This window comes from Lampetra planeri, chromosome 43 (genome assembly GCF_965212315.1).
Source record: "Lampetra planeri chromosome 43, kcLamPlan1.2.h2, whole genome shotgun sequence".
Classification (NCBI taxonomy): domain Eukaryota; kingdom Metazoa; phylum Chordata; class Hyperoartia; order Petromyzontiformes; family Petromyzontidae; genus Lampetra; species Lampetra planeri.
Window position 1 is genome coordinate 675,955 of NC_136149.1, and position 15,592 is coordinate 691,546.

At 54.8% G+C, this 15,592-nt stretch overlaps 1 protein-coding gene across 1 annotated transcript in view; it reads left to right on the forward strand.

Moving 5' to 3' along the window:
* Nucleotides 1-3,457: 3,457 nt before the first annotated feature.
* The window catches only part of LOC144732543 (protein phosphatase 1L-like), a 47,372-nt gene continuing 35,237 nt past the window's right edge, over nt 3,458-15,592 (forward strand). Inside the window, exons 1-2 of the mRNA XM_078613969.1 lie at nt 3,458-5,042; nt 8,832-9,255. Coding sequence (XP_078470095.1) covers nt 4,518-5,042; nt 8,832-9,255 — 949 coding nt within the window. The 5' untranslated portion in view covers nt 3,458-4,517. The remainder of the gene's footprint in view (nt 5,043-8,831; nt 9,256-15,592) is intronic.

Here is a 15,592-nt window from a genome sequence, read left to right on the forward strand (position 1 = left end):
ACACTGCTGGGAGACACTGCCCTGCTGGGAGACACTGCTGGGAGACACTGCTGGGAGACACTGCCCTGTTGGGAGACACTGCTGGGAGACACTGCTGGGAGACACTGCCCTGCTGGGAGACACTGCCCTGCTGGGAGACACTGCTGGGAGACACTGCTGGGAGACACTGCTGAGAGACACTGCCCTGCTGGGAGACACTGCCCTGATGGGAGACACTGCTGGGAGACACTGCTGGGAGACACTTCTGGGAGACACTGCCCTGCTGGGAGACACTGCCCTGCTGGGAGACACTGCCCTCCTGGGAGACACTGCCCTCCTGGGAGACGACACTGCTGGGAGACACTGCCCTGATGGGAGACACTGCCCTGATGGGAGACATTGCTGGGAGACACTGCCCTGCTGGGAGACACTGCCCTGCTGGGAGACACTGCCCTGCTGGGAGACACTGCTGGGAGACACTGCTGGGAGACACTGCTGGGAGACACTGCCCTGCTGGGAGACACTGCCCTGCTGGGAGACACTGCCCTCCTGGGAGACACTGCCCTCCTGGGAGACGACACTGCTGGGAGACACTGCCCTGATGGGAGACACTGCCCTTATGGGAGACACTGCCCTGATGGGAGACATTGCTGGGAGACACTGCCCTGCTGGGAGACACTGCCCTGCTGGGAGACACTGCCCTGCTGGGAGACACTGCTGGGAGACACTGCTGGGAGACACTACCCTTATGGGAGACACTGCCCTTATGGGAGACACTGCCCTGCTGGGAGACACTGCTGGGAGACACTGCTGGGAGACACTGCCCTGTTGGGAGACACTGCTGGGAGACACTGCCCTGCTGGGAGACACTGCTGGGAGACACTGCTGGGAGACACTGCTGGGAGACACTGCCCTGTTGGGAGACACTGCTGGGAGACACTGCCCTGCTGGGAGACACTGATGGGAGACACTGATGGGAGACACTGCCCTGATGGGAGACACTGCCCTGCTGGGAGACACTGCCCTGCTGGGAGACGACACTGCTGGGAGACACTGCTGGGAGACACTGCCCTGCTGGGAGACACTGATGGGAGACACTGCCCTGCTGGGAGACACTGCTGGGAGACACTGCTGGGAGACACTGCCCTCCTGGGAGACGACACTGCTGGGAGACACTGCTGGGAGACACTGCCCTGCTGGGAGACACTGCTGGGAGACACTGCCCTCCTGGGAGACGACACTGCTAATATTGGCAGGCAGAGGGCGCTCTTGAGACAGAGAGGAACCCATCATTGTAAGAAATGGCGCAGCCCTTCAGAGTAATACTTTGTTTTTTTCGGTAAAGTCACAAAAAACCAAAGAGTATGGACCCTTGCAGTCACGAAAACTTCAACTCCTTCGGAGTAAATTTTGACTTGAAACTTTCGTGACTGCAGGAACTCATATTCTATGGTTCTTTCAGTAAAGTCACGTAGATAGAAACATATATAATAAATATCACGACGTTTCGATCGTGATATTTTTAATCACTTTATTTTTATTTATTATTATTATGTTTTCTATCTCCGTGCCGTTACCGAAAGAACCATATAATACCCTTAAGAGTGACACGCCATGTAGCGGCAGGTGTAGTTCACTCTTATGGAAGACAGCCCGACAAGTGATTCACATTTCAAAGGCACACCGAGCAGTGGGAGACGTGCGCCTTTAAGACGCTCAGTGAAGGCGAACAGCAGATGGGGATTTTTGTGTTTGTTTTAAAGAGACCATTAAGAATGGGGTCACTGATAACATCACAGACACGGCGTAGCCTTAAGACGTCAGCAGCACGGCTGATAATAATGTGAGAAAGACGTGCGGCTTCAGGAACTGCAACATTTTCATACTCACCTTTAATACTGACACACCTAAACTCGCAGCATAAAGACCACTCGTCGCCTCTAAAGCGGCACGCTTCATAGAGCAGCAAGGGGTGTTCCCTCTCGCCAGACGCGAATGCTATAGAACCCCTCATATCTGTAGTCATGCAAGAGACGAACATCGCCTGATCCGATAATTACCCACGGTATCATTTAGGGGGAAAACTGCGTTTAATCGAAATAGCCCCGCGAGTTAACAGGAGTTTGTGTGGCTACCACAGAACCCGCGGATACTAGAATTCCGCGGTGACAGGGAATTCTAGTTGAAAGGGAGATCCTGTCCACTCGCAGTAGTCGTCGACCTGCAGTGCGCCTTGCAGGGAGGCCGCCTTGAGACGCTCGTGGCGAGAGGAGGAGGAGGCACCGCGCGCCTTGCAGACGGAGGCGCCGTGGGCTGTGCACCGTGTCGAGAGAAGTCCAGACACTCGATAAGGATCATGTCCAGTTCTTGGTCAATTCACTGCTACGCCGTGTCGGCTACGGGGGCTGTTTGACCATACTTCACCACGCCGGTCAGTGAAAGATGGGCAGCATTAGTCGTGGGAGCATAGGAGTGCAGTCTAACGCTGCAGGCTCAAGCATGCTTAGCCCTCAAGGCAAACGTCAATGTTATTAGACCGCGTGTTGTGCGGATACAGGAAGATGTCGCCGAAAGACAGACGCACATATACTCGTGTGATACACAATGCACCTTTAAGAGAGCGGCACCCTTAAGAAAAAGACGCATAATGCACGGTGCATCCTTGAGACAGAGACCAATGCTGTCGAGATCCATCAAACCCCACCACGCAAGCATTGGACACCTTTAAGAGAGAGAGAGAGGCGCCCGTCAGCTAGTGTTGTGGGATGCGGTACAGCACCAACATTATATCGATGTACAGACCTGGACTGGTAACTCTGCTTGGTAGAGCAAGCGTCCCTTTAAGGGAGGCATCCTTAAGACAGATTCCCACAGCAGGGACGCTCGATAGCGGCACACAGACAAAGATCCCCCGTATAGCCTGGAACGCACTGTTGGGCCAAGTGCTGTCAGAGACGACATTATGGAGGCGCCGCGAGCGGGTGGGTGGCCAGCGCCGCGCCCGGCTGCCTTTGTCCTCGGGGAGGCCCAGGGACCGGTCCGAGTGCTCGTTCACTGCTGTTGGTCGTGAGCATAGCGCAGCGCGCTAACCACTGCACCACCGCTCCCCACAGCACACGCACACACCGGACACACACACAGAGCACACACACAAGGGACACGCATCCCTCTTTCATCAGCGCACACACACGCACAGCGCTCATATGCACACAGAGCACACACACACAATCACACAGCACAAACACACAGAGCGCATACAACACACACAGAGCACACGCAGCGCGCATACACACACACACAGAGCGCGCATACACACACACAGAGCGAACCAACACAATCACACAGAGCGCGCATACACACACACAGAGAGCACAGGGCGCACACACACAGCGCACACACACACAGCGCACACACACACACACAGCGCACACACGCACAGCGCACACACACGCACAGCCTCTGCTCCTCCCCTCCGCACTGTGTGTGGTTTCCGTGCTGCCGCAGTGCTGCTGCTGCTGCTGCCCCCACAGCGGCGCCCAGCGCAGCCTGCCGGCAAGGCGCACGCACGGGTCGTGTGCACGCAGCACGCAGCGCGGCGTGGCGCACCGCACTTTGCGGGATTGCCACACGGTCAATACGACTCACAACACACGTCGCGCGAGCTGCTGGAGCGTCCAGGCGCGCTCGGATGTCGGGACCGAGTGGCGCTGATAGCGACCTTGGTCTGAACGTCGGGCGTACGGCGGTGGGTGGGTTGTGTGTGCGAGCGTGGTATGTTTACTCTCGTACGTGCGGGTATCTGCTTGAATAATTCACGAATTGATAGCTCGCGGTCTGCATTGTGCGCGGTCGTCAACGGGCGCTCTCTGCTGACAATTTGATCTTTACTGCTGCGATATCAAGGGGTGGGTAGCTACACCATTGAACATTATATTACGTGTGCCGGTGTATATATAGAGAGCACTATATTTAAAACCGACACCGATAAAGTATAATGGTAAGTGTAGCTTGCAAATCGCGCGAGGCGGATTGCATATATGATGGTGTGGGCTTGCCGAGCCGTTTGACGGCGTCGTAGGTAGGGGCCAATCCATACACCCAGATTATATGGTGTGTTATCATCTCGGTACAAGTGTCATCCCGTCAAATTATCGAACAACAGCAGGCGACGTGCTTGTGCATTAGTTGCATTACTGTGCGCATTGATAATTGCATGTAAACCCGTGTAGCGAATCGCAGTGCAGTGTTACTATACGAATTGTCAATACACAAGACGGTCTCATTTGAATTTGTTCGAGAATTTGAGCAGCGAATCGGACACGATTTAGCATTGTATTATGTATATATGTAGTCTGCATAGAGCACGCGATTAACTTATAATAGTTCATTGTCATTGGGACCGCACTGCCATCGCTTGCCTTAGCGTACGTGCAGCAAACGTCGTGATGGTTGTGTTGAGGTGTAGGCAGTAGGTCGACTCAGTGGCTCATTCAGCCAGACGACAGCCCTCTCACATCCAGACGATCGCCCTCGCCACCATGGGGCTGTGCTCTCTCTGCGGCCGCGCCGTCCGCTTTATCCTCCTGCGGCCCGCGTCGCTGCTCCTCGCCTGCCTCTGCCTGGCCTTCTGGTCTTACCTCGGATCTCCTGGGACCCGGGTTCGAACCCTGGTCTCTGCCGGGAGCGGCACGGCTGGGCGTGGCGCTGCTCGGTTCCTGGGTGGAGGAGAACTGCCTGGTGCCAGGGCCGGTGCTGGCGGTGCTGCTGCTGCTGACGGTGGTGGTGGTGACATCTCAGATGCTGCCGATGACATGGAAGGGCCGGGAGGCTACATGGCTCAGGCTGGCCGCCCAGGGATGATACCTGGCGGAGGGCCTGAGTTTGTGGAGGTGGCGAAATGGAACAGCAAAGCGGCCTCCGCATTTGCTCTAAGGGGACTTGGTCGAAGGGCTGCTGCTGCTGGTGATCGAGGACCTTCAGACCCTAAAATGCGCGCGCTTGAAGATTGGGACAACCGCACTCACCCTGGAATATTTTGCATCTTTGACGGCCACGGAGGAGAGGTGAGGAGCCGTCGTACGGCCATCCTGCTGTGTTGGCATGCGGCAGCATTCGCAAGTTCGTGTGTGCTCTTATTAATTTTAATTTGTGATGCTCGTCGACACAAAGCGCACTGTCGTGACATTTGAAGTCGATTGACTAACGTGTACTCGCATTGTGTACGAAGCGAAATGTACTCACCAAATTTTGCTAACATGCAGACGACCGAGCAATATTTTAGGGCAACTACAAAGTTTGTAACAATTTCAGTTGTCCTAGAATGACCTTGTGATGGACACTCTGGCTCCAGTGGGACAACGCTTGCCAATTGTTTATCACTTCCATACCAGCAGAAGCTTGCCCAGGCACAATGAATGAATGAATTTCGAGCTATAATAATTTACAAAGGCTCACTGACTCGAAAAACAAATTTTCAAGAGTGCTCTGTTTTTCAATACTTGACCATATGATATTGGATTATCTTTCAGGAAGGAACCCAGATTTTTAAAAAAACCTTGTATATATAAAAATATATTGAGAACCAGTGAAGGTTTCCTGGTTAACGATGTAAATACTTATTGCTATATAGAATGGGATGCTACAGTGGTGTTGTTAGCACTCGGGACCTGTAATCCAGACATGGCCCGTTTTATCTCCCGGTCTGGAAATGTAAAAAATCGTGCAAGTTACGTCAACCCCTCCGTGTCTCTTTCCCCTCCGTGTCTCTCTCTCTCCGTGTCTCTCTTCCCTCCGTGTCTCTCTCTCCCGCGTCTCTCTCCCCTCCGTGTCTCTCTCTCTCCCGCGTCTCTCTTCCCTCCGTGTCTCTCTCTCTCCGTGTCTCTCTTCCCTCCGTGTCTCTCTTCCCTCCGTGTCTCTCTTCCCTCCGTGTCTCTCTTCCCTCCGTGTCTCTCTCTCCCGCGTCTCTCTTCCCTCCGTGTCTCTCTCTCCCCCGCGTCTCTCTTCCCTCCGTGTCTCTCTCTCTCCCGCGTCTCTCTTCCCTCCGTGTCTCTCTCTCTCCCGCGTCTCTCTTCCCTCCGCGTCTCTCTCTCTCCCGCGTCTCTCTTCCCTCCGTGTCTGTCCATCAAGCAGCTGTTAAATTTGGTTTACCACAGTCGATGGGGAGGTCGCATGTGGTGGAGACATTTGTGGGTGTCCCCACCTCTTCCAACACATCTGGACAGCGTGGAAGAGTAGGCCAAATTGCCATCTAGAGTGGCTGCTTGAAGCTCCCTCTAGGGAAGGCCTTTCCTCCAGCAGGGGCAAGAGAAAGCCATTTTATACCTGCGCCTTTATCTTTACTTTTACCTACGCACAGTACAGTCGATCTACGTCATCTCTTCCATCCAATACCTTGGGCGAGTGTGTACACGCGTGTTCAATTTAACACTGTACATGTCCGTGACATGATCTCTCCCGAGAATCTCAATATTCTATTCTTGCGTGTGGCAGCAACATTGCCCAGGAGGTCGATGCCACCACTGTCGAGGTCTCCTGCTCGCCACGACGAGAGGGCTTTAGGAGGGAAAGGAGAGTTCGTGTAGTTCTGCTGTTCCCTCTCCTGCAGCGGCTCACGATTCTGTCTGGTCCAGAGCTCGTGCGGGGGGCGTGGTGGGCACGGTCGCACTGCTGTGGCTTGCCTCTTTCGTTTGACGTATTTGAAGGAGATGTGCACATCGGACCGTCGATGTTCTGATGCGTTTGATGGTAACACCACCGGTGTCATCGCACCTCCGATTAGCACGATTGTCTACGTGCGGTGTGAAAGAAGTCCAGCATACAGTACACGAGTGGTCACGGACGAATGTCCAAGCTAGGAGGTGCAATGTTTGGGTTTCGAATGAGGTGTTTATTCAAAGCAGGATGGAAACGGCGTGTACAATTCCGTTGCGTTTTGTTTGGCAGCCACCGTAAATATTGTTGCAGGCTTTCCTCGCGTGTTCCAGCTGGTTGGCACCGTGGTTAGCGCGCACCTGACCGACTATCGGAAAGTTAAAAGTTTAAATCCCGGTCAAGGGCCGACTCAGCAATAAATCAGGTACCACATTGCGTGAGGTCACCACTGTGCTCTTACGGTCCTAGACTGCCTCCGGCCATAGCAATGGTAGAACGTCTCAGAACCTATAGACTCACACAGAGACCCATAGATCTGCCCTGACAGTCCCCCACCATCCACTCTTAGATACCTAGAGACCTACAGAGTCACATAGGGACCTGTAGACTCACACAGAGACCCATAGATCTGCCCTGACAGTCCCCCACCATCCACTCTTAGATACCTAGAGACCTACAGAGTCACATAGGGACCTATAAACTCACACAGAGACCCATAGATCTGCCCTGACAGTCCCCCACCATCCACTCTTAGATACCTAGAGACCTACAGAGTCACATAGAGACATATAGACTCACACAGAGACCCATAGATCTGCCCTGACAGTCCCCCACTATCCACTCTTAGATACCTAGAGACCTACAGAGTCACATAGAGACCTGTAGACTCACACAGAGACCCATAGATCTGCCCTGACAGTCCCCCACCATCCACTCTTAGATACCTAGAGACCTACAGAGTCACATAGGGACCTATAAACTCACACAGAGACCCATAGATCTGCCCTGACAGTCCCCCACCATCCACTCTTAGATACCTAGAGACCTACAGAGTCACATAGAGACATATAGACTCACACAGAGACCCAAAGATCTGCCCTGACAGTCCCCCACTATCCACTCTTAGATACCTAGAGACCTACAGAGTCACATAGGGACCTGTAGACTCACACAGAGACCCATAGACCTGCCCTGACAGTCCCTCACCATCCACTCTTAGATACCTAGAGACCTACAGAGTCACATAGAGACCTATAGACTCGCACAGAGACCCACAGACATTTGTGCACCAGGCTGCTGTGTGCCAAACCAAGAGGAGGAGGTTGCAATGAGCGGGACACGTGTTCTGGATGGAGAAGGGGCAGGCTACCCACGCAGACATTGGGGTGGCAATGTCTGTGTGGGTTGGCAACCGAGGGGAAGACCTAAAGGGGAAGACTTAAAGCAAGACGGTACTGGTGATGATGATGATGAGACTGTAAGAATGGATCTTTGAGGCTGGGTTTTAACTGTGCAACAGCTCAGGACTGGCAGAAGGAAGGAATCATCATCAGAGGAATTGACCACAAGAAACACTTTGATGTTGAGATCTGTTGTATGAGTTCAAGTTGATGTTGTTTAAGCAGGTGAGCACTCCAAGAGATCAGCACAGAGTCTCATTCGCACGAGTGGCCTGAGGCGACGATCAGCGCTGTGTGTGTGTGCGATCCCAATTGAGTGATGTGCGGTGTAACTTTTGAATTTGGCAAATTCGGACCCTGACGCCTGCACACGGTTTGCCTACTCTTGCGAATGTCGTCGGGGGGATCTTTTACGCCCGCTGTGAATCGGATGGCGCGTGGGCGTTGTTATCGCTAATACACGCCCAGTATTAACCAGGGCGACCGCTGGATTCGAACTGTGAACCTCTGCAACGAGCGGTGAACACGCTACTTCGAGTCTCTACCGTTTGCTTTTTCGTCGCCAAATGTCCCTGTACGTGCCCGGCCTCATCACAGGTGGGAAGCCAAGCAGGGGCAAGCCTGGCGAGTATATTTTAGGGGAAACTACCGCTCATCGACGTAATTGCCCAAAAACATCGCTAAATAGCAGAGGACCGGCCGCGTTTACAAAGAGTCTTGAGCCTCGGCAAGGCGCTCGTGGGTAGATCAAGCGAATCGTCACCTCGGCCGCGAGTGATAACGACGACCGTTCATGTTCAGTTCGCCGCAGACTTTTCTCTCAAGCGGCTGACCCAAGGCCTCCGCCGACGGCTGCTGGAGGAGAGGGTCGGCACCGCGCCGCCGGCCGCCCCCCGGGCTCTTCCGAGGGCCCCGCCCCCCCCTCTGTCGTCGACGTCGTCGTCACTCTCGTCGCTCTCGTCGCTCTCATCAGCCCCAGCGGCGGCGGCGCCGTCCAAGGGAGGAGGGACCTCGCCCGCGGCGGCCCTCGCGGCCGGCGGGACGTCGGCGAGGGCCCCGGGCGGCGACGGCGACCGCCACCGGCGCCGGGGCGCGAAGGCCCGGGGGGCGGGGCGCCCCGCGCGCGAGCTCGCGGCGTCCCGCGTGCGCGAGCTGGCGCTCGAGGAGGTCCTCGCCACGGAGACGGAGCTGCTGGCGCACCAGGCGGCGAGCCAGGACGAGTCCGGTAGGACGCGCCACTCTGGGCCCGCTCCGCGAGACGGGGTCCCCGTTCGATTCCGCGGCGGCGCGAGACATTCAACATTCTGGTTGGATGCTTTGTTTTAAACGGAAATCACATTTCTCGCTCAGCGTCATCGTCGTCATCGTGATGGGCCATGGTCTGTTCGCTGCTAGATGATGGCCTCCCCACGTCGTAGTGATACATCCATCACGCACCATCGATCAATCCCCTCGGTGGACTGAAAGTGCTTGCCGCCCCAGCTGCCCCTTTGCCGCCGTTTGAGCCGCGTGTCCTGCGCACGTGCCACTTACTCCTTCAACAGCGAGAGCGATAGCTACAGGCTGTCGTGTTTGTTATCTAACCCACTTGTTCCCACTTTACCTGTCGTCATATTTAATCTATAATAATCATCCATTACCACCATCATTATCTATTCTCCATGGCTGAGTTGATGTCTTCCCCTGTTACGTCATCTACTTGGCAGTTCCTCATTGTCTTTGTCTACAGCTGAATGACCGATGACCACATTGGTACTGTACAGTATAAAGCATTCATTTTTGTTTTGTTTATGCCAATTCTGTGGGTGTGCCGCCACTCTCCCCAAACGCGCGGCCGCTCGAACAATGCCGTGCTCTTTCGTGCTGCAGAGGGAGTTTATCATCAGCGCGGCTGTAACTTCAAAGGTCAAGTGAAAATCCGCGGAAGCCCTCACGAACGTTCGGTTTGTCGGTCGAGATCCGCCAGCCGGCGAGGTGTCGCGCGGGAGAGACCTGGAGTTCGCAACCCAGCTGGGATGCGAACGAGCCCCATCGACTGGGTGCTTGCCGCCTCTGTCCTCAATCTTCCCAGGATCGCCCCCCTTGTTTGAGGCAGCCCGCTGTCGCGAGAAATCTGAGGCTTCCCGCGTAATGATGGCGATGGGCCACTCAACACGACGCACTCATGTGCAGTTCTCCGCGGTATATTTTGTACCGCAGGTGACAAGCCTGCCCTTCATCCCTCCGGGTCCAGTAAAGTAATTACGAATGAGCGGAGCACGTGCCATGGATACACTTGACTTTTGCTATTGTAATGTGGAATTTCCACCACGATCTCAGGGCCACCCAATGGGCACAATCGTACCCCCCTTTTCCACTTGCACATCCGAGCCACGCCAGCGCAGCACAGGCGGATTTTCCACTGGCGTTTTTACCGACCCCGAGAGAGACGAAGCCGAGCCGCGCTATGTCGGCTTCGCAGAGGCGACATCGGAATTTGGCTCGGGGTCAAGCAGGGCCAGGGGCGGGACTAGTGACGTCACGCGGTCGATACGCAACTCGAGCACCGCGTCTCCGCGGCACCCGCTTGAGTCTCGAAGACGCAAGTCGCGCGCGACGTCAGCGTCACGGCACACAACGCGAGCCGGACCAGCACGGCTCGCGTTGTGTACGTACGCGTCAGTGCGTGTGTACCTTGAACTTGTTCCGCACCGCACGTAGCCAACCGCGCGAATCGGAGGTGCGAGAGGTTTTATTAGAGCGGCTGCCCGAGTGCTCACTTGAGCAGGGGCCAGAATTCTTCTTCTCCGGCGAGGTGTTTTTTGTTGCTGCCAAACCATTCGTCGCCGAGTGGCACGGAGCAAAAAGTCATCGGAGAGCAACGGCGTCCATTTGGGATGTTGCAACTGTCACGGGCGAGAGGGCAGAGAGGGCAGAGTGGCGGGGTGGACGAGCGTTGCCGCGGGTGTCCACCGAGCGGCGGTGCGAAGGAGGGGTGGTTTTGGGGTGGGGGGGGTAAAGACATCGCGGATCGCCCCCTCGTCGTGCGCCGGGGGGTGCCCGGCGGGGTGGTGGCTGGGGTGCCGCGAGCCTCGTCGCATCGCCCGGCGGCGCTGACGCAGACGGTGGCCACGCCGACTGTGGGAGGGAGAGAGCTCCGGTGGTGTCAGTGGACAGGAGACGGTTATCGCAACTTCGGCGATATAATCCGGTGGTGTAAGTGGTTCGTTCGTGCGCGGACGGACGCACACAGGGCAGGGAAGGCAACATGTATTAGAATGAACGTCGTCGCGGCTGTTTGCTGCGGGTGCCTCCGCTTTGTTGCTGATGAGGCTCAGCGAGGTCAAAACAGTCCCCGGGTTTATCTTACCTAATAAAAAAAACAATGTAGCTTTGAGCAAAAAACAATCTAAGAGAAAAGTAATTTAGTCCGCAGTATTAAATTTTATTTCATTTCAGGGATTGATACAAACCGATTAGTGAAGGAAGTATTTCCATTAAGTGTTGCCTTAGAATTTTGGCATCAAAGCATTTAGTAAAAAAAAAAGCCGCTTTTTTTCCTTCTGAAGGCATTCCTCTCGAGCCATTCCAATCCTCGTTGAGATTGTTCGAGAATGCCGCCCGTCGAATGTGACTTGGCTACCCAAACAGCTCAACTCTTTCACCGATTGTATCTCCTCGCCCACGACCGCAGGCAAGGACTCTCTCAGCGTTCTCTCCTCGAGACCCGCATTACTTGGAGTCACTCCCCGAGTTTTATTTTAATTCCCAAATCTTCTGCCGCTTCGCTTTTGGCTTCGTAACCAAAAAGGTGCCGCCCCCCCCCCTCCCCCATAGACAATGCTGCCCTGTCGCCTGCGAATCTGCTGGATCTCACCGTTTGTCCTCCAAACCGTGATCCCTTCCGTCGGATTCTTCCCAAAGATTGCTTGACAGTCGTCTCCACGTAGCCGTTGGACTGTGATGGTGATGATTCCTCCCGACGACTGCAGCATCAACTCCGTCCGCTCCGTCCGCTCCGTCCTCCGGCTGTTTCGTGCTGTTGCCGTGTGGCCCACAGCGGCGATGACCCTGAATGACCTTTCCAGGCCGCAGCTATCCTAGCCGTGTACTTTGAGCCAAGACACTAAACAATTCACAACACCGGAATGTTTTCTCAAAGTCCCTGCAACAGGTGTCAGCTTATCGGTGGGGGCACAGATTAAAACGGTTGGGTTATGATTAATTAATGTGCATAGCGGAAGCGTGTGCGAGTGCAGTCGGCGTTTAAGCCCTGCTGTGACATTTGGATCGGAAAGGTGAGCATCGGCAGAGAAAACGGAGCAAAGTGTGCAGAGAAGCGTTGAGAGATGAATTCCTGGATGGATTACAACGAGAGACGGCAAGGGGGGGACCGATTGGTTGGAAATCGAACGGGAGTTGCAGACCCATTAGCTATTAAGAACGCAACAATTGTGGACGCTTGTGGGCAGGACACAATGCGAGGCTGAGGACCCGAGCGGCAGCCAAATGTGGAAACCCTCTCCGCACGGGATGGACACCGCGTCGATGGAGCGGTGATTCGAGCTCCCGGGTGAATAATCCACGTGGAGATCGCGCGCGAACTGGCGGACGCGCAAATCGCAAAAGTGCCACAGGGCGTCCTTCATGTGACGGGGCGAGGAGCCCGCTAGCGCTCGTTCCCTCCATCGGCGGGGAGATCTCGGGAGGGCGCGCGGCTTTCATGACGAAACAAAAAACATTTAGCGTGGGGGCTGTGGTGCAACGCGCTCTCCCCCCCCCCCCTCTTTACCCCCCCCCCGAGCCTCCGTTATCAGTTAATAACCAGAGAAAGTGTTTTACCTCGCTCCTCATGCATCAGTGAGGGAAGCCCAAGTGGGTTTTTTTCCTTTTTTACCTCCAGAACCCAGCGTGTTTGCAATGTAATTCCAGGAGCGGCGCTTATGAAAATAGGGTGCTGGTAGCTTCGAGCAAAATACCTCCTTTAAGCTTGCGGATTTAATTCCAATCGAAAATACATATGTATATATTCAACAACCAAAATAACAAACGGGACGTCTTGGGCACAAGTAGGGATTTTACGGCGACCTCAATCGCAAGCAATGGGCTCGTACGGGGGGATGCTACGTCGAGCGGTTGTGGCAGACGGTGGCGACTCGGGTAGGCCTCCATCCAGCAGTGGAGTTGTATTTTCCTTACGGCGGAATACGGAGACCGGGATTCGTAACGAGAGTCGGAGCTTGTAGAACCCGGTCACCGCCGGTTGGATGGTTCGCTTCCCCAGCAGCGGAGTGAGCATGGCTGTTGATGGCGTTGGTGAGGGATTCATGACTCAGTGGTGCAAGTGATTGGGGCGTGTGGCCGGCTGCTGGTGAGTTGCGAGTTCAAATCCCAGCCAGGGGTCGACTCAGCCCATCATCCATCAAGGGGGTCCACAAAATCGATACCACTTTGTGCGGGAGTCAGCGGTGGCTATCACGAGTTGCCACCAGTCTTGGGGTTTCCCCGGCATCGTCCTATTGTTGAGGCAGCTGCTGTCCTGGGAAATCTGTGAATCTTCCCCAGGCATGAAAAGTCCCAGATTTCATCAGTTGCATAACAAAATTATCATGCTCCGTTTTTTGTTTGAAATATTAGAGGCGGCAACCCGAGCGGTTACTCTATGGATACACTCACCCTTGCCGTAGGAATGTGACATTCCTGCCTCTGGCTCATGGTTGTAAACTGCAGATTAGCGTCGCCCTAGACTCGTTCATCATCATCATCATCCGTGGTCAATCCACAGCTGAGTGAAGTCGTACCCAAGTCACCGCCATCTCCAAGAAGCCTGCAATGTAATGAGAACGTTTAGTTTTTTTCGGCATTGTCGGTCATGCAGATTGCATCTCTCAATCACCGAGGAACCACAGACAATCCGGGTTGTAGCCAGGCGGTGAGCGGTGCCAAAAATTTCCCAAGCTCTGCAGTCCTCTGTATATTAAAATCTTCTCAACCAACGAATGAATGTTTATATGTGTCGGAGACAACCGGAGCACCCAGAGAAAACTCACGCCTGCGAGGGGGAAACACTTTACCCCACATAGAAGGGACAGATGACATTGGCCCACTTGCTGTACTGCATTCTCCTGGCGAGTCAGGGGACGGCACCTCCTCGACACCCCGGTGGAAGGGAGTTTCACACCATCTGCGTGCGAACCACCAACCCTCGCTGCCTCCAAAGCGCTCGAGGATTCCGGGCCACGTGCACAGCCACCACCACCACCGCCACCACCACCACCGCCACCACCACCACCGCCGCCACCGCCACCACCGCCGCCACCACCACCACCACCGCCCGGTTATGAGTGACACATTCAAGACTCTTTCTCAGTTTGTATTATTCATTTGAGGGGTGCAGTCTGCCGTTAGCCACAGAAGCGTCCGGAATTCCCGTGCGGAACGTGGGTCGTGTCGCGCCTTGCATTTTCTGCACCGAGACGCAGCATGCAGAGAGCTGGCTCTTAATAATAAATCAGCAAAACGAGCTGGATCTGTTTCATGAACAAATTTAATTTTTTAGTTTTAGTCCTCATTAGTGTATGGGGCCTATGGGAACAATGATCCAGCAGGATTGGTTCAAAAAGGGGAGATCCTCGGACCGGTTTTGACTTCTCTGAGTGCCATCAGCAAGGTTTGTGGCCTGTTCAATCAAAGTGCCGCTCTTACAGAGCCCGGTGCTGTTGTGGAGGGAAGAGTGCTCGCGGGCACGACGGGAGGGTGAGCTGCGCGATTTAAACAGCGCCTCTCTTCCCAGAGCGTCCACCAGCAACAACGTCTCTCTGCTTTGGATTTCACGATGTGATCCTATATCCGGAGTTGGCGAGTAGCGCGTTGCAAGTTACAAACTACTTTAATCGGATCACCCAACTTAGATGCGAGTAATCCCCTTGGATGACTGAGTTTTCAGTGCCTAGCTTGTACCCAGATTACCCGTAACCTAGCTTGTACCCAGATTACCCGTAACCTAGCTTGTACCCAGATTACCCGTTCTGCTCACACGTGAGGTATGTCGTGGCGGGAGTGCTGGGTTCTCTGGAGGCAGCGTTGTGTGCAGTGAAACGCAGAGGGCTCTATTTATAACGGCCAAGTGTTTTCACTGGTTCCTGCTGTGCCGAGTATAAAAATACAGTAGCAGCTCTCTCTCTCTCTCGCTCTTCAGCAGTGTCTGTTTGTGTACAGTGAGGATTACGTCTTACATTTCTGTTCTACTTGAGTGTTCCTTGACCCGCAATGCCGCCACCGAATCATTCCCAAGTCCCGTCCTCATCTCCACAACAGCAACGGGACCCACGCCTCGCTCCCCCGGGAACGAGACGGACAGCGCCTCGGTGGGACGTCACCGGCCGCTGGGCCGCGGGACGCCTGGACCTCACGACCGTCACCGGGCCCCGGCGTACGCGGGTGCGACGCTGGCACGAGGCGGTGCCAAATCGGCGGTGCCAAATCGGCGGTGCGTGCGTGCGCTGCGCCGCAGATCAGACGGCCTGATGAGACGCGTTCTGTGGAGCTGCGGTGGAAGGAATGTTCCCGGCGCTTCTGGGTCG